The 23,129-nt window shown below is 40.5% G+C and overlaps 5 protein-coding genes across 8 annotated transcripts; 3 read left to right on the top strand and 2 right to left on the bottom strand.

Moving 5' to 3' along the window:
- Window positions 1-399: 399 nt before the first annotated feature.
- On the bottom strand, window positions 400-6,403 carry lamtor1 (late endosomal/lysosomal adaptor, MAPK and MTOR activator 1). The gene is made up of 5 exons (XM_085795476.1): window positions 6,169-6,403; window positions 4,937-5,082; window positions 4,740-4,817; window positions 3,756-3,879; window positions 400-2,435 (listed from the first exon to the last, which is right to left on the bottom strand). Exons 1-5 carry the CDS (start codon window positions 6,208-6,210, stop codon window positions 2,343-2,345), a joined length of 483 nt encoding a protein of 160 aa, XP_085651602.1. The 5' UTR covers window positions 6,211-6,403; the 3' UTR covers window positions 400-2,342.
- Window positions 6,404-8,745: 2,342 nt separating this feature from the next.
- On the top strand, window positions 8,746-11,272 carry sfrp2l (secreted frizzled-related protein 2 like). The gene is made up of 3 exons (XM_085795474.1): window positions 8,746-9,387; window positions 10,370-10,450; window positions 10,651-11,272. Exons 1-3 carry the CDS (start codon window positions 8,847-8,849, stop codon window positions 11,064-11,066), a joined length of 1,038 nt encoding a protein of 345 aa, XP_085651600.1. The 5' UTR covers window positions 8,746-8,846; the 3' UTR covers window positions 11,067-11,272.
- An 812-nt stretch (window positions 11,273-12,084) lies between these two features.
- Window positions 12,085-14,871, top strand: tomt (transmembrane O-methyltransferase). Its single transcript, XM_085794446.1, has 5 exons — window positions 12,085-12,315; window positions 13,249-13,511; window positions 13,927-14,123; window positions 14,316-14,438; window positions 14,635-14,871. Exons 2-5 carry the CDS (start codon window positions 13,250-13,252, stop codon window positions 14,830-14,832), a joined length of 780 nt encoding a protein of 259 aa, XP_085650572.1. The 5' UTR covers window positions 12,085-12,315; window position 13,249; the 3' UTR covers window positions 14,833-14,871.
- Window positions 14,872-15,632: 761 nt separating this feature from the next.
- anapc15 (anaphase promoting complex subunit 15) lies at window positions 15,633-17,873 on the bottom strand. 3 transcript variants are annotated; one of them, XM_085795471.1, is made up of 5 exons: window positions 17,788-17,873; window positions 17,383-17,504; window positions 17,002-17,061; window positions 16,679-16,819; window positions 15,633-16,523 (listed from the first exon to the last, which is right to left on the bottom strand). In XM_085795471.1, the coding sequence occupies exons 2-5, from the start codon at window positions 17,500-17,502 to the stop codon at window positions 16,476-16,478; spliced, it is 369 nt and encodes a 122-aa protein (XP_085651597.1). In that variant the 5' UTR covers window positions 17,503-17,504; window positions 17,788-17,873; the 3' UTR covers window positions 15,633-16,475. The 3 variants fall into 3 exon arrangements, with proteins under 3 accessions (XP_085651597.1, XP_085651598.1, XP_085651599.1); XM_085795472.1 differs by having other exon boundaries at window positions 17,837-17,861; XM_085795473.1 differs by having other exon boundaries at window positions 17,717-17,856.
- Window positions 17,874-20,363: 2,490 nt separating this feature from the next.
- On the top strand, window positions 20,364-22,736 carry folr (folate receptor). 2 transcript variants are annotated; one of them, XM_085795469.1, is made up of 5 exons: window positions 20,364-20,501; window positions 21,429-21,561; window positions 21,695-21,883; window positions 22,059-22,194; window positions 22,398-22,736. In XM_085795469.1, exons 2-5 carry the CDS (start codon window positions 21,433-21,435, stop codon window positions 22,670-22,672), a joined length of 729 nt encoding a protein of 242 aa, XP_085651595.1. In that variant the 5' UTR covers window positions 20,364-20,501; window positions 21,429-21,432; the 3' UTR covers window positions 22,673-22,736. The 2 variants fall into 2 exon arrangements, with proteins under 2 accessions (XP_085651595.1, XP_085651596.1); XM_085795470.1 differs by having other exon boundaries at window positions 20,365-20,506.
- Window positions 22,737-23,129: the final 393 nt, after the last annotated feature.

Genomic DNA, 23,129 nt, shown 5'->3' with positions numbered 1-23,129 from the left:
TACCTGATACCAGGTTTGTCTGTATATATATCAGCACTTATGCTAAGGCTTTTATCTACTGATACAAATTATGTATTATTAGATATTCCACACAGAAGTCATGTCTGTAGCTTTCCAAAACTGTGGTAGTGAATTGTATGTGATTCTGAGATACCAGCTCTTGACATTGTATAGTTGTGTGTCACTTCTTTAATATTGATTCAGACATGGGATTAAATTGTGAAACATTCTGACATTTGGTTTTTGTCCTGAGCAACATCACTCAAGTTATTCTAACATTTGAATATTGTTATTATTTTTTCAACATAGAGATCCAGTCTTTATTGTCAGTGAATGACAACACCAATTACCCCCAAATGTAAGAGTGTGGATGCTCATTACTATTAAATAAGACACAGGTTCTTATGTTGAAAGTCTTTAATGAATTAATTAAACCCAAAAAAGAAAAACAAACAAAACAAAAACCAGAATCTTAAAACTTTTTGGTACTAGCCTAAGATATTACAAACATATTTCAGGTAGTATTACACATTTGAATAACAAACAAAACTGAAAAAAAAAAAAAAATGCCAAGAACCCCTTGCAAAAAAAAGCTCAAATCAATTCGGTGGTTGAAATAATCACAGCCTTGCAGATCATCCCTTTAGAGACTCAAGAGCAGCTCACCATGCTCACTGCCCACGCATAGTCGAGTGCTCTCCAGCGAAGAGCAAATATACATTTAAAACACAAATAAATAATCACAAAAAAAATGGTTTCGGATCATTTTATCTGCTGTGGCGCATACTGTAGATTGTTATCCCCCCGCCCCACCCTCCCACCCAAGTCCCCCCACACTGCTACAATGGTTAGTTTCTGATTAATATGAACAAATCAATCATATTACAATCTGCAGCGAAAAGCTTTGCAGGCCTTAAAAGTGTTCGTGTTTTGTAAAAACATTTGTTATCACCACAAGACTTTAGCCAATCCTGGCCAATGAACTCTCTACAAAAAAGAAGAACTTCATACAATCCATCATCTGTTTTTATATTCGATCAGAAAATTCTGTACAAAGAGAAGGCATGAATACATGATATCTATCCCTGCACCCTCTACACACCCACCCCCTTCATCTCTGTATGTCTCCACTGCTATTGAAGAGTCTGGGAATTGGAGAGTTGGCCAGCTCATTATTTTAGTGCTAGAAAATTGCAGAGGACAAATTACTGTCTGTAAACTTGAGAACTTGTGCCCCAAGAAAGCTCCAGCCGTTCCTGCCCCCTCCCCCCTGTGACATTAGTAAGCCCCCCCAGCACCCACCCAGCTTGTGTTTGCATCTTCACCCAGCACAGGACACCAACCATGGACAAGTTCACTCAACTAGAATAACAGATCACACCCTGGACGACAAATAAACCAACCTGCTTCAGTCAGTTTTTAACATTATTACAGCTAAAAACATCAATGAAATTTGCTCAGGTCAGGTTACTTTGCTGATTGATGTTGAGTGACACCAGGTTACTGTGGGATGATTGATACCCCAGTATACATCATTACAACTTTTAAATTATAATGACAACTTAAACTTTGACAGAAAACATATTCTTCTTCTTTTTTTCATTCTAATCTTTACATATTTCTTAATGTGCAAAGAGAAACACTGGAGAATGAGCTGTATCAGAACAGTTGAAGACACATGAAGTGCAAACTTGCAAGTTTTTTTTTTTAACCTGGTAAATGGTTAAACCATTCAACCACTGAACTTGCACCTAGGGTACAGTGACAATTGCCATTATTCTGTGTCAGAGATAAATATTTTATCTTATTCCAGTAGAGATTGTACGTATGTAAATAAATACAACAATAGCCAATGCCTTGTATCAAAAATTCTACTGCTCTGCCCAAGGTGAATATACTGTACATTCTTCCATGCCTCTGGATAACAGTCTGGGGAAACTAGCCAGATAAAACACAAAGACAACCGTTTAAGAATATCAGAGAGATCACTGAGAAGAATGAACAATGATTTTTCCACAGCTGGCTCTGACAAAGCCTCTCACCCACATCTTCCATACAGAGGAGGCCTGGTTGTTGTAAATATGAGATCATACCCCAGTGGCCCATCTACGGGAAACTTATTTCCATAATGACAATTTGTCACTGACCCATAATGATACACACTAGTGGACAGCCATAGGGTGCAAACCTACATTGTCTCTGTCTTTGTAGCAGTTGGAGGCATAGCTAAGAAGCACAAGGACCAAGATGCTTTAATAAAGGGTGGGCTGGAGGTGGAGGATGCAGGAGTGACACAGAGAGCGCGGGATGGGAGGAACAATATGCAGGCCAGAGTTGGAGAATCAGGGAATGGCAAACTGGACCACCAGTTCTTCTTTAGCATCCACTTTAATTTGAGAGATTGCACTGTAAGCATAAGCTGCTATCTTGGACACCTGCAAAGAAAGAAAAGGACCGTTAGGATTAGTGTGCAAACACTTAGGCCGAATTCCGATTCTCCCCTTAGCCCTAGCCCTTGGCCCTAACCCTTCGTTTTGCGCGTTCACGTGAAGTGGTAGGGGTGTCCCAATTCTGGTTCAGACGAGGGTTAGGGGGAAGGGGTAGGGCTATCTCGCCCTCGAAACGGAGATTTTTCAGGGGCACACTACGGACCGAGGGCTATGGCAAGTTTCCCAGAATGCATCTTGCGGCAACCGGCAGCTGATTTATTTCTCACTGTAGCGCTGTTATTACGTCATTTTGTTAAGTTTTAATATTTTTTCATGCGAGAAAGTAGCTGTTTAGATCCCAATGTGCGGTCGGTTTATCCACATGAGGCTGTTTAGACGTTTGCTCCGATGTTTTTCGGAGAAGTGAAGCTCCACGGTGGAGCCTCCACCTGTGGAGCAGATCAGCGGCTCGTCACGGAGACACCACCCCGTCCGGAGAGCTTGTCAGCCGGCCAACCTCCCGACCTCATCCCGGTAGAAAAGACGACCGCTAATTAACTTACCCGCAGGGTTTTAAAGGTTTACCGCCGCGTAGTTACATTCTTTTTAGAAGATAAATCCTCGTCTCATTGATGAAATGTAACAATTGTCGCATTCATTTGTTTGAATTAAAAGTGAAGCCTCATGTGTTTTAGACACAGAAGCAGCACTGCCTGGGGGATCTGTAGCCTATACAGAAATCACCACATTTACATCAATAAATAAATGTTTTACAATGAACCGATCATTTTTCATTACATTTTATTTTATTTTATTAAGTTAACGTGGTTCTGAATAAAGGATTTGTGGCAAAAGCTCGTCACGTCTGCTTATGTGAAAGCCAGCAGAGACGACTGATGACGCATGTGATTGTTGAAGTGGTGTCCCAATTCGTAGGGGTTCCCTACTCCTTGTAGCTCCGTTTCAAGGGCAAGGGTAAGGGCTAGGGGTAGGGCTAGGGGTAGGGGTAGGGATGAAAAATAGAATCGGAATTGGGCCTTAAATTCCCAATGTTACTAAGAAACAAGACGAGTCAAACAACAGACCAACAGAGTATCAGGGAGGTAAAATGGGCAACAACAGCAAAGCATTAGATATCTTTAAGATCTATTTTTAACCAAACATTTCTTTGCACCCCCCACACATTCAAAATACCACACAGTTACACATGGAGTATACTGTTTCCAAAAGTGTTTCACTCTGATGATAAATGTATTCAACAACTAAATCACACATGAAAAGAAGCAACAGCAGTGCTGGAAAAATATACCAACATATCCCGGTTACCTGCTGAACATCTGAGTATGGCACCAGGTCACTCGCAAGCACTTGGTGGGGCTGGCTGGTGAGGGAGGGGAGAGCCAGGGCTTTCTTCTGGGGCAGACTGTTACTCAACACAGCCAGCTTTGTACTGGAATATAAAAAACAGACTCTTTAGGTTTACTGGAGCTGTTACTCTGCAATTTAAAATTCATGTTTAAACACAGTTTGTAAAAGGAGGAACTATGCAGGAGTTTTACCTTAACTATACTACATTTTTACCTTTAAACAGCTTTGACGTAATTGTTATGGTTTAATAAATGGCTTAACTTGTTACAAGGGAGAATGGAGGCTCTCTGCCTTCCATGTGCGTGTCACTTATTGTGTCTCTTGGCTGAAAAACAACTTTGCAAGATCAGGGCCGTTGACCCAGTGTCCCAGCTCTCGTCTCTGCGCACCGCGACACAAACGCACCTCGTAACCCGTAATCTCTTGTTTATGACATCTTAAACCACACAAATATACACGTCTCAACATTGTATATGATAAATAACGTCATCTACCACTCTATTAATTGATTTCTGGCCTGCTTCGTTGAAAACAAATGCACATGGCCAGGAGGAGGGTTAGCAAAACAGCAGAAAAGCGACTGGACTTGCATAGTTCCTCTGTAACACCCGAGGGGCTAGGTCTATTATGATTGAGTTATGTTCTCACCATCTTCTTGAGCCATTGAGTTGATGTGGATCATACAACATAAAACACTACACCTAAAAGCAGCTTCTAACAGCATACCATCAACAACTTGGAAACTAATATGTTACCATTATATGGCTTTGACAAATTTGAAATCATGATTTGGCTTGGGAATAACAACCATCTCCTGATGAGGGCAATACATTGACATCCATCTCATTAAAAGCAACCTTACCTCCAGAGAGACCCTTCCAAAACTCACACACAGAAAACAAAACCGAAAACAGCCTTCTGTAATTATGTCCACCCACATACCTGTATTGCCGAGCTTTGTCCATGTATTCATGCTGCTCCATCATGACAGAGTCAGCTGCTGAGACATCAATGATGTTCCTGGCAGTGAAAAAATCATTGTATAATTACTAATGAAGGACCAAATGTTTTACTAATTTACAATCAGGAAACAGATCAAGAGTCTGGCGTGTCTCTGGTTGCATGAAGGAGCATCTTACTGTGCTGTCTTGTGGAGGATGGATGTGAGGAGGGCCTGTTCATCAGTCCTTGCTGATGGGACGCTGGTAGTGATCCAGTCGGTCCCATTTGGAGGTTTGCTGACAGGGTTCGGGTGGGGGATCAGCGGCTTACGTTCATCAGGATCCTTGAGAAGGACAATCAAAATATAAGTGAATGATGATCATGAGCACGTGTTCAGCTCACAGCACGGTTGGCAACAATTGGCAAGGGTTAGCTCTGTTACAACATAATAAGATGTTGTGAGAGAAGTGTAGATTATCAACTTTACAAGGATGCCATTTAACAGCACACGGTAATGCATCATAGCTACCTGAGCATTTTTCCTGCCTGTGTGTGCTCAACTTCCCACATTAAAAAATCTAACTCAAAATGAACATCCCCCAGTCACCTGAACACACTCTCTAACTTTGAGCACATCTGAAAAACAGTTGAATCTAAACTACACTGGTTGACACTGGCCCTAAACAAACACAAATCTGTAATGTAAGGATTAACGAAAACAAAATATTTAAAAAATCACACTGATACGCAACATGTGGCTATAACACAGACATGGAATTAAATGTGCTAATTGTCAATGTACTCTTTTAGCAGCTGTCAAGATTAACTGCATATGAGGAAATATTCCGCATGAGGGAGAACCGGAGTTTGTTTCCGCAAACTAAAAATAGCTAAGGAGTCTTGTGACACAAAACACAACAAAACCACGGCACATACGATATCAGTCACATCTGAAAGTATTTTGCCTCTCAATGTCACGACTGGGAATTTAAAGGTAACTCACTACTTCACAGGTCACAGGAAATAATTAAACCAACTTAGCCACACATCACCGGGCCCATAAAGTGTCTGTAAAAAAAAAAAAAAACTGCCAAATGCATAGTTTTACTTAAAGCATGCAGATCTACATAGCTCTTCTTATCAATGACCATTTTTCATCTTTGTGCCAACTTCTCGGGCTGCTTTGGACCAGGCCTTACCCCTTAGGCTTAGGCTAGTTAGCTAATTGCTACTTGTTAGGTATCATAACTTTGACGAACAAAACACAACAAAAACAGTGACCACTAGATAACCTGGGCGCGGTCCCTTAAAATGCATTTTATCTATGAAACATGCCCCTGTGAGTAAAATGACACAACATGTAGTGTTAAATAATCCACCCTGTTTTATTTATCGGGTCTGTGTTAGCCACCTAGCGGCTAATAGCTACCTGCTCTGTGGTCTCGTTCTCGCTGCTGTAACAGCAACCCATGGCAACGTCACAACCCCAGCTTCCCTATCCTCCGTCAGATATGGAGCCGTGTTTTTTGTCCTTTTTTCCCTTTCCAACAAAGACAAAACTTTTCTTAGCCTGCGTGGTTATGATTTAGCTTCTTCCAAAAGGTAGGAAGCCACTGTCAACAGCAGCAGCTCCTCGGTCGAGCTATCACATGACAGCAGCTGTGTGTGTGGTGCAACAACATAACGACCACTTCCGGTACTTGAGAGGCGGCCCAGGCCTTTCTCACGTGACGCGGTGAATTTCAACCTCGCCTAAATAAATACATAAATACGGTAGTTAATTTCGAGTTCAAATTAAAGGGATAGTTCAACATTTTTGGTAAATTGTGCCTATTGCCATAATCCCTATAGTCATAAGAGTAGGTTCATTATCTTAAAGCTTCAGTTAACAATTATTCAGGCATATTTGCTGGAACTGTCACTATTCTGACAGTAGTACAAGAAATAGCCTAGTTAATTTAGGACAAAATCCAACTTCTCTGGCTCCACCTACAGCCTGTAATCGTATTTGCCAAAATCCAGTGCTCCCGGTGCAGTCAGGAAAAGGGGGCAGAAGTCCCTGTCCCCCAAAACTCATTAAATACACAATACAACATATTTACATAATTTGCATGATTATTTCATAGTGTGACAAATGTGCAGGTCACAACTCCTCCACGAGAGTGTTTTGGAGTTGTTGGATTGTGTATTTGATCAAGGGTCCAATGTCCCTCACTGAACTGTACCGTTCACCTCCACTGTGTTCACTGAGCAGCTCGCGTCTCTGCCCTGCGGATCTCAAAACAATATGCACTGACAATTAAAGGTAATGAACCTACTCCTATGACTATAGGGATTATGGCAATAAGCATTTGCCAAAATGTTGAACTATCCCTTTAAGTTAGACCCCTCTAAACTCCACTTGAATGGTGTGTCGTCTGATTGTGTTGTCGTGTGTGGTTTCCCCTGTCATTTGTGTGATGCCATTCAACAACATTGTCAGTTGTTGTGAACTAAGTATATCGTGCAAGACCCTTGAAATGAATGTGCATTAATATAAATCTACAGGCAGTGAAAGTGGAAATTTCACAAGTGTTATTTTTATTTCAGTTCAACAAATAATATTCTACAGAGCAGTCAAATGTTCAATGACAGCACAGGCACCTGTGTTTTGGGGCTGTCTGTAAGTGCATACAATGTCTGTGTACAGTTTCCATATAAAGAAAGAAACCGGTGATTTACTTTGTCATCCAGTGCAGAGAGAGCAACCATATATTACCCTCATTTGAATAATAATCATAATTTGGACATTACACATCATGTTATTATTAAGATAAGGACAGATGAGGATAAAAGAAGGGAAATTTTGGCATACAATGTTCTTATTTATTAAAAAATCTGTATCCTTCCACGAGTTATAATATGCTCCAACATGTATCCTAGTCTTTTGTAGTAAACCTTAAACAAACACCAAAATCACCTTCAATTTTTTTCGTTTTCCTCACAGATCAGCAACCTGTTACACATATAGGCTACACTTTTGTGACTGCTTTTACTCTACTGTTTAATCAATTAAACTTTAGGCGCGTGACTGAGTCAGCCAGCAGACAATGGGAGCTTTCTCTGTTGAGGTCGACTAAATGTTGATTTAGCGCTGGAGGCTACACTGCAACATGATGTCAGTGAGGAGTAAAGATAATTAAAAAAACACACAGCACACCTGTGACTGTAAGCTTTCTAAGTTGACTCCTTTAAACCTTAGTAGGTGTCTTCTTGCGTTTCTTAAAGCACTTTTATTGTTTCCCTCCACAAGTCATGCTTTGGAACATCTCTCCAAGGCCAAGATGAGTCAGATGACAACCCTGATAGACAGCAGCAGGCGGAGGCAACAGGATGAGGCTTGTCAATGCACATGTGGCAGTCTACCTGGAAAGAAAAAAATCTGTAACACCCTCTGGCTGAGTATGATGAAAGACTACCACACACACTGCTTCTCTAACATGCCACAACAGTCAGTACATTTCCAGTAATGACCATTAACGCTATACACATTTACACTGAATTTACAAAAAAAAAAAACAGATTTACTTAAACGTTACCATATTACAAACAAAAGCAAAATGTATAGGCTGTTATACAGGATTCGTCCTTTTCAGAAGACCTTCAAATGTTGATTTAAAAAAAAGTAAAGTTCAAAAATACTTAACAAAAATGCAATTAGTTTAAGATGGAAAAGAAAGAAAGAAAGAAAAAGATATGAACGTCTCATTTATCAATCAGAAATTTAAATAAAGTAGCCTAAGTAGATAGGCTAAACTAGATTCTGGTTAATGTTTAAAGTAAAAAAAAAAAAAAAAAAAAGCTGGTTATGTCTGTACTTGAATGCACCATCATTGTGTTCATGTAAAGTTACTCAAGAAACAAACAGTAGCCTAGTCTACCTGCCCCCGCTGACTCCAGGCTCCAGTCTGATGGGTGGGATGGTGACTGGGAGGCGCCTGGCCTCTCCCCCCGTTTCCTCCACACCTCTTTGTTTACACCTACAAGCCGCCGGTCAAGTCCAGGCAGAGCAGAGCAGAGGTGCTGTAGCTCTGCAGACTTCACTGTGAGCTCACTGGGACACCAACCATGCCTGTCTTCCTCACCGTGGTTGTGGTTGTTGTTGTTGTTGTGCTGCTCGGAGCTTCTGGAGCCTCTGACCCCGGGGCTCCGACCCAGCTCGGGCCACCGACGCTCGGCTTCAGTTCGTCGTCCCGCTCGGTGTGTAAACCCATCCCGAGCACCTTGTCTCTGTGCCACGGCATCGGCTACAGGCAGATGCGGATCCCAAACCTGCTCGGCCATGACTCGCTGAGGGAGGCCCAGCAGCAGTCGGCGGCCTGGCTGCCCCTCATCTCCAAGCTCTGCCACCGGGACACCAAGAAGTTCCTGTGCTCGCTGTTCGCCCCGGTGTGTCTGCCGGAGCTCAGCGGACCCGTCAGCCCCTGCAGGAGCCTGTGTGAGGCCGTGCGGGACGGCTGCGTGCCCGTGATGAGCGCCTTCGGGTTCCCGTGGCCCCAGATGTTCAACTGCTCCCGGTTCCCTCGCGGGACCGAGCTCTGTATCCCGGCAACCGGAGAGCAGGAGGCGCGGACGGCGGAGGAGGTGAAGCACGAGGAGGCGCTGAAAGGTCAGAGGATGGATCTATCTGTGTCCGGTCGGTTTTACGCTTTAAAAGCTATTGCTATTACTTTTATCTTCATCATGCCGAATATTTTCTTAAGAGCAGGTTTTTGTTTGGCATAATCAGTTGATTATGAAAATAGGCTGAATATAGCTGTATAGATTGAGATTTAATACATTTGTTACAGTTACAACTTTAATTTAATTTTCACTCATCACTGAGTCAAGTAGGCTAATGTCATGCATACTGGGAAACTGTCAGCTACACCTAAATAGACTATGCTATAGCCTACAACATAAATAGTCTGCATTTATTATGGGCTACTGTGCAGTTTTGAGATAGGCTACATGTAGTTGTAGCCTAGTTTACTTGAGTAGGCTACTCTGGTATGACATTTATGTATTGTTACTTTGTAGGGTGTGATTTTACATTAAAACATACAATGAATGACCATGCATTTTGAAAGATTAACAAAGTTTTTTGGCTTGTGACCTCCCTACAGATTTGCAGTGTAGCTGTATCTGTTCTAATTATGTTTCGGATGTTCCACCAAACAATCCCACTTATCTTCTGTCAAAAGCAAAGTTTAAAAATGACAGCCTGCTTTTCCAGATCTGTGCACTGCACCACAGTTTTATTGCCACTGCATGTATTTATTTGCACAATGACAAACTATGTGCCATTAGCATGTCATTGTATTATTATCCAATGCTATTTGTACATGAGAATGTTGCTATCAATGCTTTTTCTGTTAAGTAACAATCAGTGTTAGTATTAGAAGTTCATAGACAAAATGGTCTGAGTCTAAGGTAGGCTACTGTTATGTGAAACTTATTACAACATCTTTGACTTTTAGTTGTTTTTCATGCACTTATCTTAGAGTTTCTGCTTATAAAGCAGCAATCCTAACCCAACCGTGTGATTTTTTTGTTGCATCTCTACTACAGACACTCACCATATCTAATCACCTCTCCTTTCCATCCCCCAGGCAGCGTGATCTGTGATGCCTGCAGTCTTGCTGCTGAAGGAGAAACTGACATCCAGGAAAACTTCTGCCACAGTCCATATGGTGAGAACAATCTCATGAGGAAAAATGTTAAAATCTAACTTGTAAACCACCTTTCCATTCGAGTATCACTGCAATTGAGAAACTTAATTCTCACAAAGACGCCACAGAAGAAATCATCTAATCACTGAGATAGAGAGGTTGTTTTACAATGTGTCTGAAATGACGCCTGTTGACTCATGTTCTCATTGTCTCTGTCACAGCATTTAAGATGCGTCTGGGCAGTGTGTCGACTGTGGGAGGGGACCGTCAGCTGGTGCCAGTGGCCCGAAGCCGTATCCTGAGGTGGGCAGGGGGAGGTGCAGAGAGGGCAGAGGGGGTCGGAGGCGCAATGGCCCACAGTGCTTTGTGGCTGAACGAAGGAGGCACCTGTACTTGTCCTGGGTTAGACATTGCAGACGCAAATGAAAATGGGAGGCTGGAGGAGGGACAGACGGGGAAAGGACAAGCTAAAGGGGGGAAGGAGGGAAACAGGGCTCCCGGTGGATGGTACCTGGCCCTGGCTCAGGCTGAAGAGGGAAGACTGGTGCTGACCAGGGTGGTGAGGTGGACCAAAGGAGACAAAGAGCTGAAGAAGTTCATCAGAGCTCTGCTCAAACAGCCCTGTCCAGAGCTGTAGACATGGAGTCATCAATCACTGTAGTCCTGCCTCATGGACATTATTCTGTTACTCTTTTTTTTCAGTTTTTTGTATTTGTCTCTTTTTTCTTTTTTTGCACTGATAATGGACTTAATTTTTCGTAGACCTAAAATGGAGAAGAGGTGTTGTTGGTTCTCACAGAGGCGTAAATCATAAGCAATTGTGACAAAAGTTATAACATACATGTAGATGATGAGGATAATTCCAGCTCTGGCAATATTTGTGTATTTTATTTGTATTTGTATTTGTATCTTTGTGTACATTTATGTATATAGGCAAAACAAAAATGTTTTTGGTAAAAGACAACAATCATGTCATCAAGTTTTCTATGGATACATATTTGAAATAAAGCAGCAAAATAGTTATTAGTCCTGATAAAATATTTTCTGACACTGTCCTGCATTTTTATCACAACAGTTTTATACACAAATATAATATAACATGTCAATTTTTCTTCACGCATCAGTAGTTAAACAAGTGAAAAGACAAGGGTGCGATTATCACATGTTAAGATGCTGTAATTTCAAGTCATGTAAGAAGAGAAGCACTGAAAAAAAGACAGGATGAGAAATGTGATCTGAACAATAAATCATTTAGATTTTGGGTTTGGTCTCCTATTTTATTGCATTTTGTTTCATCATGATTCAATTGTAGGTTTTAAATGGCTGGTTGATTTTTATTCATTCAAATAATCTTATACAAAAAGACTTTTATAATGTGTTGTATTAGATAATATTGCATAAATTAGCTTCTTTCTGCTTGTAGTTTTTCTTGATCTTTCCATCATGACTCAGTAAAAGAAATTGGACTCCATACAACCACACACAGACACACACCTGTTGATGTTAACTTGATATATCAAATGTCTCTTTCATGCTGCCTCTCCCTGTCTCACTTCCCTGTCTCTGCTTAGTTTTAGTGTCGGTCTATTCAGAATATCTGGAGAAGAGCTCAACTATGTGTTTCAGCTGAATCTACAAAAACTGATGTTTAACATTAAACACTGACACCAGCTTCAACAGCTGTTAACTAGAAATAACTACAGGACATATACTGTCATGCACGTAATGCATAAATAATTTATATCCTCAGGTCTCTTACCTTCTCCTACACACACACACACACACACACGACACCTCGTCGTCTTTCTGCACAGTTGAAGTACCACTTTCATCTTTGCCATCTTCAGCGCAGCATCTCTGCTTCCACCAAACCTTTCTGAAAATAGGTGAGTTTGTTTGTTTATCATGGGGGCAGTTAGAGAGATTTACTGTTAACATTAATGCAAATATGTTGTAACATCTGTTATGTGAGCAGTGCACCTGTGGCGTCTTCAGTTACCCACAGCAGTAGAAACATCCAGAGTGACGCCACTTTCTCTCATGTCCACCACAGGACCAAAGCAATGTGACTTGTTTCTGTGTGGATCTCATCTCACATTGTTCAAAGCTTGGAAAATATTTGTCTCAACGTGTTTCATCTAGCATTTTATGATTTCAGGAAAAGATGATTCCATTCATAAAATAGTCACTATAATTTCAGTCTCACAATGGCATAATAGCAGTTTACAGTGATGCACCTTTTTTTCTCCCTTTTCTGTGATAATTGTGGGTGATTATGTAATTTTCTTGTAATTATTAAGGTAAGCAGAAGAGGAACAATGAGTTTGTTTCTTCAGACACCAATAAAATTTGATTATCTCAAATGATCATGTGAAATGACAAAAATGAATCCTACAACCTGTTCCCAGATCATTATAAGTACAAACATTGTGTCACCTTCAATCCTCTCATTTGTTACTCTTTGATTCATATGACAAAATGCTAAAGGTGGCAAAAGAGAGACCCTTGTTTTTTATTTGTCAATCTATTTTCAATATGAAGTTTATATTGAAAAAATATTTCTGAAAATTAGTTTTTCTGTAGACTGAAGATGTTCTTAATCTTCATATATTACCTTCTGATGGCAGCTTCCTAAAGAGACAGAAACAGCAGTTTTATGCCACAGTTTAAGTGTAAAAGCAGAGAGCAGCAAGACAGAGATTTAAACCCCCTCTCTCGTAAAACATTTTAGTAAAAGTTGAATAAAACCACAGAACTGAGTTTTGTATGTGTGTGTGTGTGTGTGTGTGTGTGTGTGTTTCTCTCTCTGCATGCAACAGGATGGTGTCTCCGGCTATCGCTCTGGCCTTCCTCCCCCTCCTGCTGACACTGATCATCAGGTACCGTCACTACTTTACACTGTTCTATCGGGCGGTTCTGGTCAGGACATGGAAAGATTGTGTGACTGGCTTGACTCGAGAGGAGCGCGCCTACCAGTATGTTCTCACTCATGCCACCCCTGGAGACCCTGACAGCATCCTGGACGCCTTCGATGCCTGGTGCAGCAAGGTGGAGTTCATCAGCAACATTGGGCCCAAAAAAGGTGAGGAGATAATGAACACAACATGACTTAAAACAGAAGTAAGCGGAATATTTGTGTTAAATATAAGTCTTAAATAGTTGTATCTTCCGACAGCAATCACTTATATAGAGTGTTTGGTCTGAAACACGGGTCTGTCAGTCACTCTGCTCTGCTGTAAGCCGAGGAGAAAACTTTCCTTGTATCCTACAACCTTTATCCAATGAGGAGAGAGAACGGCATAAAGGGGCGGTCCTCTCTGTGTGTGCAGCCAAGGGATGCGCGTAATGTGGTGACGTAGGGACGAGGGCGGGGACTGCTAACTCCATCGGCTGACAGGAAGTTAGCCAAAACGACCGGATCGCTTACTTCTGCTTTAAAGCCCAAACAATGTGTTACTGCATACTGTGCATATGTGTCTGACTTTATCTGTCTGCAGGGAAGATCCTGGACCGCCTGCTGATGGAGCAGAGCCCTTTGGTAGTGTTGGAGCTGGGTGCCCACTGTGGGTACAGTACTGTGAGGATCGCTCGCTCTTTGCCTCTGGGTGGCAGGCTCTACAGCATCGAGATGGACCAGAGGAATGCAGCCATCGCTGAGAAAATCATCCGCCTCGCAGGGTTTGATGATGACACTGTGAGAGAGCAGAAAGATGTGACCTATCTTTGACATTTCACTGTATATTATATATCCAGTGATCTCCGTTTGATAAAAACCTACCAGAAGGACACCAACATTATTTGTTTTTATAACAACTCTCAGACATGTTCAGGTTTTGGATACACAGAGTACTATAATATTGAGACCTTCATGTCGTGTGTTCTCAAGGTGGAGCTTATCGTGAATCCATCCGATGAAGTCATCCCTCGCCTGCGTTCGGACTATGGTTTGGAAAGGCTTGATTTTGTCTTCATGGACCACTGGAAGAAATCCTACTGCCCTGATCTGCAGGTGGGAAGAATACTTACATGAATGAAAATCCTGGCTCACAGTTTGTCGTCCAATCTGTCAGAACTAAAGTGACCACATGTCATGCAGAAATCTCAAGAAATACCATTAATCAAGTCAAAATATGACAGTTATGATCCGTACCTCTGTTACCTGGTTAAATGTCACAGTTAGATTTCACTGTCCGTGTTTGTCACAGATGCTGGAGGGCTCTGGTCTGCTGGGGAAAGGGTCTATGATCGTGGCTGACAACGTACTGTTTCCTGGGGCCCCGAAGTTCCTCAGACACATTCGCAAGAGCGGCCTGTATGAGTGGAAGGTCCACCGTGCCACGCTGGAGTACAGCAAGGGCATCAGAGATGGGATGGCTGAACTGGTGTACCTGGGAATCAAGTAGATCATACAGATTGGGAAATCACACACTACTACACAAATACACATTAAGGAGAGGGATGATTGAATTCTTTTATAGCTCATATGAAAACTAATAAGAAGACTAATGTGATGGAAACAATGACTGAATATCCTTCTAAAAAAAAGAAAAAAACTGAAAACTTAAGCATCTAATTTTCGAAAACTCAAGGAACTGCACATTATCTCTCTAAGACTTCACTTCAACGCCCTCTACTGGGGAGAAGACACCAATCGGTAAAACACATCCTCATGAGTAACAAGCACATACAGTAGGTAGTATGTTTTTGGAAACCAGATCCACCTTTTTATTCCAGTTGGGGATTTTTGTCACTTGTCACCATCTTCTCTCAGCTATCTGATAAAAAAAAAAAAAAAAAAAATCATAATAAATGACCACAAGAGCAAATTCATTATTTGTTATGCAAATGTCTGGTGTTAATATATGAAATCGATGTAAATGTTTAATACTGGAATAACTTTGCCCTAGGTTAAGTGTTGTGACCAATTCCTGTTAAAACCTTAGCTGAGTTTAAATGTTGAATTAGGTAAATTGAATTGTGGACATCAGCAAAATAATAATCAGCTGAATGATCAACTAAATGGTGCGTTTTACCAACACTACATTTTTTTTAAAGTCTATATCAGATCTGGACTTTAATCTTGTAATTAAAAAAAAAATCTCATTGGACAATGTCACAAACTTCACTAACATGCTAGACGTGTGCTCTTTATTAACAACAAACCAACATGTAGAAAACAGACACACAATAAACAAAACAGAAGTTCATCAAAATAATTTAATTTAATACAAACTGTCAAGGCCTCTATTCTTTTCTGTACAAATGAGTAAAGCCTTGCTGAGCACAAACATGAGACACTTTCATTATGTGTAACCAGAATAAAATTTAAATACATAACTGTGAATGGCCACTTTACTTTGTAACTGTTAAAATATGAGCATTATACTATTCAACAAGCTGTTCTTAAATTGCTACCGAAGGTATGACATATGTAGTGAAAGACATCATACACAACAGCTGTGAAACTGAATTGGACTGTGTGTACTTATGACTTATAATTTATCATTTTGCTGAGTTAACTGGAGTTTGTGCTCATTCAGCTCGGACTTTTGAGAAGTGGCACATGACTGGAGATATGACGAGGTTAAAGTTTAAATGGGTGAGATCACGATGATGATACCTACCAGTGGCACTGCTGCGTGGGAGTTTGCCCCTGTGGTTGCAAAACAGTAGGACCTTGTGTATTTTACAGCACTGAATATGTTTGGAAATGCTGTTAGTGGATTCAATGATTACAGGTATCAAGCTGGTTTACTGATTTACCACAAAAAATATGACACCTGCGCAAGTGTTTGAACAAAGATCCATGCATTATTTTCACACACCTTAACAACAGAGTGCTACTGCAACACTCGCTGTGTCGTCCACTGCTGACTGAAGCTTGACAGGAGATACTACCCAACCTTTATCTGAAGGATATGGTGGTACAAATAAAGTCAAATAAAAATATATATGTCTAAGACTGAAGAGGCAGCAGTCAAGTCTTGAGTGGGGAGCAGATATCCAGTGGCAGGCAGCTTGATGAATACTAAAATTGTCTTTTGTCTTAAATCATCCATTGGTCTTGGTCTTGGTCTGCTCCCTCCATGTCCACCTAAGAGACAGAAACAAAGCCAGATTAAGGACTGTAAATTTCGCTGTTTGAGGACACAAAATCAGATGAAACAGAAAACAACATTTAGTATCTTTAATAGCTGTTCCAATTAATTTTAGATCTTGTGTTCATCAGGAAAGATCCTCTCCAAGCACCTCGTTGATTTCGCCATCATCAGGTGACTCGTTGTAATCATTCATCTCATCCATGTCCTGCATGTCCTCTTCATCTTCAGAGTCTTCCTCACTGTCTTCCTCATCCTCGTCGTCCTCTTCGTCCTCCTCTTCATACCCTGCCTGTCCGCAGTAAATGAAGATAACAGAAAAAGAAACAGAACTGCTCATTTAAAAATGCTTCTAAACAGGTTTATGGAGTAGGGACTAGTTTTTTTTGTTGTTGTTTGTGCCACAACACATCTGTTGAGACCCGGTGATAATCAATTACCGTGTTGCATTTTATAGGATGAAAAATGTAGTACCTCAAATATAGGTTTCCCAATGGGCATCAGGTTGTTGTCCTTCTCTGCAATGCTCTGCAACTACAGTAAGACAAATAAACACAACTTTAGAGCCTGACTGATAAAAAGACAGAGAAGGAACATATATGGTCAATAAAATGGTTAATAGTTGTTCAAAGTCAACAAAGGTATTATTAGGGAAAATTATAGGGCAGTGCCCCATTTAAAATGTCCACCTTACCACACATGGTCACAATCCCCTCATTATAACACTTTTACAATGTTTGTGTGGAGAATCTGAATGTCATGTAAATAAATGAGTGAGTGGTATGGTATAAACGTTAGTTAGATGTTGGTTAGCTTGAGTAGGAGACGGGTTGTTTCAGCAGAGGTTTTGTTTACCCAGGTTTGGTGCTGCTGCTCCTGCTGATGTAACTCGGTCTCGTCCACACAGGGTCGGTCCAAGTTGAACCACAGGGACTCAGTTATTCGCGGGAAGAGAGACGGGAACAGTGTGGACATGTCTGTCACACAGGGACAACAACAACGACGACGACAACAACAACACAGACACACAGTCAGTCGGCAGGTGTTATTTATCCTTAGCCTCAAATACTGAGCGTCAGACTGGGTCCTAACTGAAGCCTGTCTGGGTTACTGTCATATAAAATGATATTAAACATGGAAGGTAAGTCTCTTCGCTTTAAGACAAAGACACTTTGAAGTTTAAAATCACCTCAGTATCAATAGTCTCGGTTACGTATCTTAGTATAATGTCCTATTTCCAGTTACAAACTGCATAAATACCTGGCAGTCTCTCGCTGCAGCTTCGTAGAAATTCAAAAACAATTTTTACCGGAAGTTGCTGGTGTTCACGTTCCAAGAGTCCTCTGTGCGCCAGTGCCACCGAACAATGGTTCCGTTTTAGGGAAGGCCGCGGGGAAAGAAGAAGGGGGGGGCAACCGCCATTCCCACCAGTCCGACATAGGCCTCTAATTGTCTAAATGGCAACACTTAATTTTCTATCAAACGTCCCATCATTCCGACAATTTTTGCCTCCTATGGTCGGAATGACGGTATTTTCCCAGCTGCCAATTCAAATTCTGTAAGTCAAATATTTTGAGCAAATTGTGAGAGACAAAACTAATTTGGAAAACCCATTATAATTTAAAAATTTCTCCAAAAAATATCATGGTCATTGAACAGTGATTGATCAAAAACTATATAACCTATAGAAACGTGGATTAATAGACAATACACAAGACTTGTGTCCACAGTTTAAAGTATCTAGGCCTAGGTGAAAGTAGCCTATGCCTGAGCAGTAGACAGCTACTTTAGGCAGTACAAAAAGTCCATCATTTGTTCATCTTTTGACCTCCTCCCATTTATTCAGCACTGGCCAGTGCTTGTGGTGATTGCCCCGTGGCCCTAATAATAGTAATGCAAATATTCCCCACTGAATTTCTGGTAAATATTTAAATCAAGTAGGCTACTTTATGGGTAGTATGACATGTTCTGGAAGATGAATAGACGACATATAGCTACCTCGTTGTTCCTCGATCAAAACAAAACTGATTCTGATTCTGATTCTGCTTGTGTTGATTGAGTAAATCTTTGTTGAGTTTAGTCATTCAGTGGGAAATAAGGGGTGCATTTTAAATGTAGGCCTATTTCCTTCCTGTGTTACTTAGTTTGAAACCAAACTGAAAGCATCACAAACTTTCCCAAAACATAGGAGAATCACAACTCCATATATTTGGCTGACAGCCTTGAAAGGGAACAGGAAGTAGGGGAGACTGGGGACGGTTGCAACAAGTCTTATTTTTACATCAGAAATGCTAGAGTGATGACACTCACACTGCACATGCACAGTCAGACTCTCTGCCCGCCAATAATAGAGACATATTCAGCATCTGCTCCTGCTTGTACTGAGACAACATTGTTTTAACGGTATGAAAGTAGCTTTTTTTCCTTGAGCTGTATTTTTGTCATACTGTCCTGACCTTTTGTATGAATAAATTCAAAACTTCCTAGTTTGAATCACAGTTTTGTTGACTACTAAGTGACATGGTTAGCATGTGTCAATGTCATTGTGTCTAGCTACATGATGTTCTGTCATGGCTGACAGGGTGGGGATGGTTGCAACAACTGCCATTTGAACATGGAAGCACATGTCAATGCAAATGTGTAAAATTGAATATTTTTAGCTTAAAATAGGATAGGCACAATTTATCTCTTTTGAACAGCCAATTATATTAAACCATGAGAGACTAATGCTAAAGATAACCAAATAATTCCCCAAATAACTTCCTAAAATGAAATTTGCAATTATGGTTGTATCTATAGCCTAGATGTATCTTGTTCTATGGGACAAAAGTAGCCACATGGAAATTGGAGAAAAGTTAATTTATTTGATGTCATACAGTGAATGAATCATCCAAAAGTAAAGTAGCCTACATGTTTCATAAACGTTTTTGTGTTGCAAATTGTCCCATTCTTCTTGTCTCACACTAAGCTATTGAGTTTTATAGTAATACCACCGGTAACTTCTGCACATTGACTCAAGGCCAATGTTCTACACAAAATAAAACTCCAACTGTTCTCTGATAAATATTACTAAATAACTAAATAATATTAGGCTATAGTAATATTGTAAGACAATGCAAACTTTAGGAATACTATGCTTATTGGGGTCAGTTGCAACGTCTGAATTTTTCAATTCAAATGAATATTGTGATTGACATGTCATATGTAACCATCGTTAAATGGCATGGCTAATTAGCAGACACGTGGATGTTTAATCTATCAAAGTTTGGTGAGCCTATAGTCCAAATAGTCTCTGAGTAACTGAGAAAAATGTGAAAATTGTTGCAATTGTCCCCAGCCTCCCCTACTGTAGCCTACTTGGTCCTGTAGCACTAACAATTATCCAGTTAGGCTACACCAGACTTTGCAGTTTTACTGTAAATGTTGTTCATGTTTTCTGTTTTTTATTTATTTTTTTATTATTAATTCTGAGATACAACCACCAAGCACATTTACAAATTAACCATGTAAAAAGCTTGAAACGTTTATTGCGGAGTCATACCAGCACACATCCAGCAGAAACTTATCTTAACTGCAGTCTTGTCATTCTGGTTATTACCAGGTCACACTGCCATTTTACACCAATTACCATCCACTGTGTGTGTGTAGTAGCCTAGACCTTGAGATAAGACAAACCTTCAACACAATAAGATCCCATAAAACTCACACACACACTCAATGGACATACTCTGCACCTTACTCACTCTTTTTCTCGGTGTGACGCACAGACTTTGGACTTTCGAAACATATTAATTGACAGTTTTCACATTTTCCTTGTGAAAGGACCAACCCCATTTTCACTCACTCACATGCATACACATGTTGCTTATGTACAGATGTGTCTTTTCTAAATCGTGTTTCAGCTAAGCAAGTGTGTAAAAGGTGACCAGTAGGAACACTCATTTCCAGGATAATCCTTTCAGGAATCTAACAAGGTAAGGTAAATCTGTTCATCATATAGTCTTTTTTTTTTTTTTTTTTTAAACCAAAAGACAATGCGTGACTTTCTGATTTATTCTGTCTGTAGTGTAAGTTTTGATTCCTTTACAACATGTAAGATGGCCTGGATAATTCACTTGGTTGTGGTTCTGGTGTGTTTATTTTTATTTGTGTGATGAAATTATGATAGAATTTGATCGATATCTGTAATTTCTTTTTTTCTTTTTTCTTTTTTTTTTTTTAAAGCTGAAGCATAAAATAATAGAAGAATTCCTTAATGCAAAAGGCAAGAAAAAAGAAGCAAAATATATTTAGGCTGTTGGATAAAGTGACATAGGTTGTATAGATCTTGAAAAGGTTGCTGTATTGTTTTCATTCTGCGTATGAGTTACTGTGTAGTCCATAAGTGTGTTTTATGCATTTCAGAAGCTGATTAACGCACATACCAGTTGCTCATTTGGTCAAAGCCCAATAGAAATCATATCATGTCCTCATTCTCTTATTGTCACAATCAAAGGCTGAGTTTGACGTTAAACAGCTTTTACTTGTAGCCAATGATGTTTTAAAAGGTTCTTTATTGAAAATGAAAAACACATTGTACAATTGTGGAATTAATGAAATACACATAATTTGTTCACAAATGAGAAGGACAGTTGAATTGTTGTGTAGGCCTATACTTCTCTGACAATATGATGAGAAAGTTATTGTCTGAATAAGATACAAAAGATTATACATTTTAGTGAAACCTAGAGTGGCAACAGCACCAAATAGTAAGACAAACACAGGATATCTCTAAACGGGCTAATTTTATGCAGCTCATCAAATCTGCTCTTATTCGTTTTCCGAGTGTAAATGATTGACAGGTGTCATTTCACGCCCCCATGATTTTCTGGTCATTTGGGCTGATTGCCTCCCCCCTGCAGAGCCATGTGGGTTGTCATTTCCCTGCTGCTTGGCCTCTCCAGTGGGGCTCTGTCTCTGGACAAACTCAACATGTGTATGGATGCCAAACACCACAAAGTAGAGCCAGGCCCTGAGGGAAAACTTTACAATCAGGTGATGAATACCTACATGTTCAGTTATAGAACAAAATACACAGATATGATAAACATGTAATGTTCCTTTAAATTCTGATCTTGCTGTCAGCTGATCCAGACCTCTGACCCTTCTTTGCCTTCCCTTTTCCCAGTGTACCCCCTGGCGCGACAATGCCTGCTGCACGGCTAATACCACTGAAGAAGCCCATAATGACAACTCCTACCTGTACAACTTCAACTGGAATCACTGTGGTGTTATGAGCAGCGAGTGCAAGAAACATTTTGTCCAGGACACTTGCTTCTATGAGTGCTCACCACACTTGGGACCCTGGATACAAAAAGTGTGTACTGTCTTTCTTGCATGTGTGTACTTTCAACACTAGATGGCAGCATAAGATATTGAAATTACTATAATGGTTCATTAGGATATTGTCACCTTTCATGTCAGCCCGTTGTCACTGGTTTGTGAAATGTGGCTCACACAAACTGGTGAATTGTGTTGAATGATGTGTGAAGGTGGATCAGAGCTGGCGTAAGGAGCGTATCCTGGATGTGCCCCTGTGCAAGGAGGACTGCCACAAATGGTGGGAAGATTGCAAGAATGATTACACTTGTAAAACTAATTGGCACAAGGGATGGGACTGGAGCTCAGGTAAGTGCACAACACAAGAAACTTCTGCACACAATGCTGTATCATGCTAAACAAATAGAGATTTTCTAGCACACATTTCCTCACTGGTTTCCAATTTAAATATTTGAATCAAATTTATGCTGGAAGAATATTTATGGTTAACTGTTAGTCTTATGATGCTTGTTCAGTCCAAACATATCTCTATATATCGCTCTCTGTGACAGGTACTAACAGATGCCCTGAAGGCAGCAAGTGCACAAAGTGGACCAATGTTTTCCCCACACCCAAGTCCATGTGTGAGCAGATTTGGTCCAACTCCTACCTTTACACCACCCACTCCAACACTTCTGGTCGCTGCATGCAGCTCTGGTTCAATGGGCCAAACCCCAACAAGAAGGTGGCTGAGTATTACCTCAACAATGTGCAGCAGCACCAAAGCTTTGCCTTGACAACACTTCTATTCCTTGGGGTAGCAACTTTCTCTTTAAGGCTGCATTAACATGACATCCTTATGTTTTTCTGTATCAGTCTTACAGGAACAAATAAAACCAATACGAAAGGCATTCCTCTTTCTGTTTCTTTCTTGTCTGCTTCTGAGTCACTGATAGTAAAACAGTCACTGTGCTTTGCATTCTCACGTAAACATACATTTTTCAGCTATAACTGGTTTGTTTTCTTTGTGATTTGCAGTTCTCTGTGTCCCCCCCCCCCCCCCCCATTTCCCCCTTAGATTATTCTTCTACTATTCTTTTCCATATCTCTTATCCACCCAGTCATCAATCCCCATGTGTCCATAAAGCTGTGATCATTTACTGGATGGACAGTGGAAAATGTCCATGTAGGGCAAATAAATAAAAACAGCGATGGATTCCCAGCACTAAGTACAGTTTACACATGCAAAAAACAACAACAACAAGATTATAGTTTTCCCACCACAATATAGAGGTAGTCAAAAT

The sequence above is a fragment of the Trachurus japonicus genome, chromosome 13 (assembly GCF_045865225.1).
Source record: "Trachurus japonicus isolate A0001 chromosome 13, Traja_1.0".
NCBI classification, from domain to species: Eukaryota; Metazoa; Chordata; class Actinopteri; order Carangiformes; family Carangidae; genus Trachurus; species Trachurus japonicus.
The sequence above is the reverse complement of the archived record's forward strand: the minus strand, read 5'-3'. Positions and strand labels throughout refer to the sequence as shown.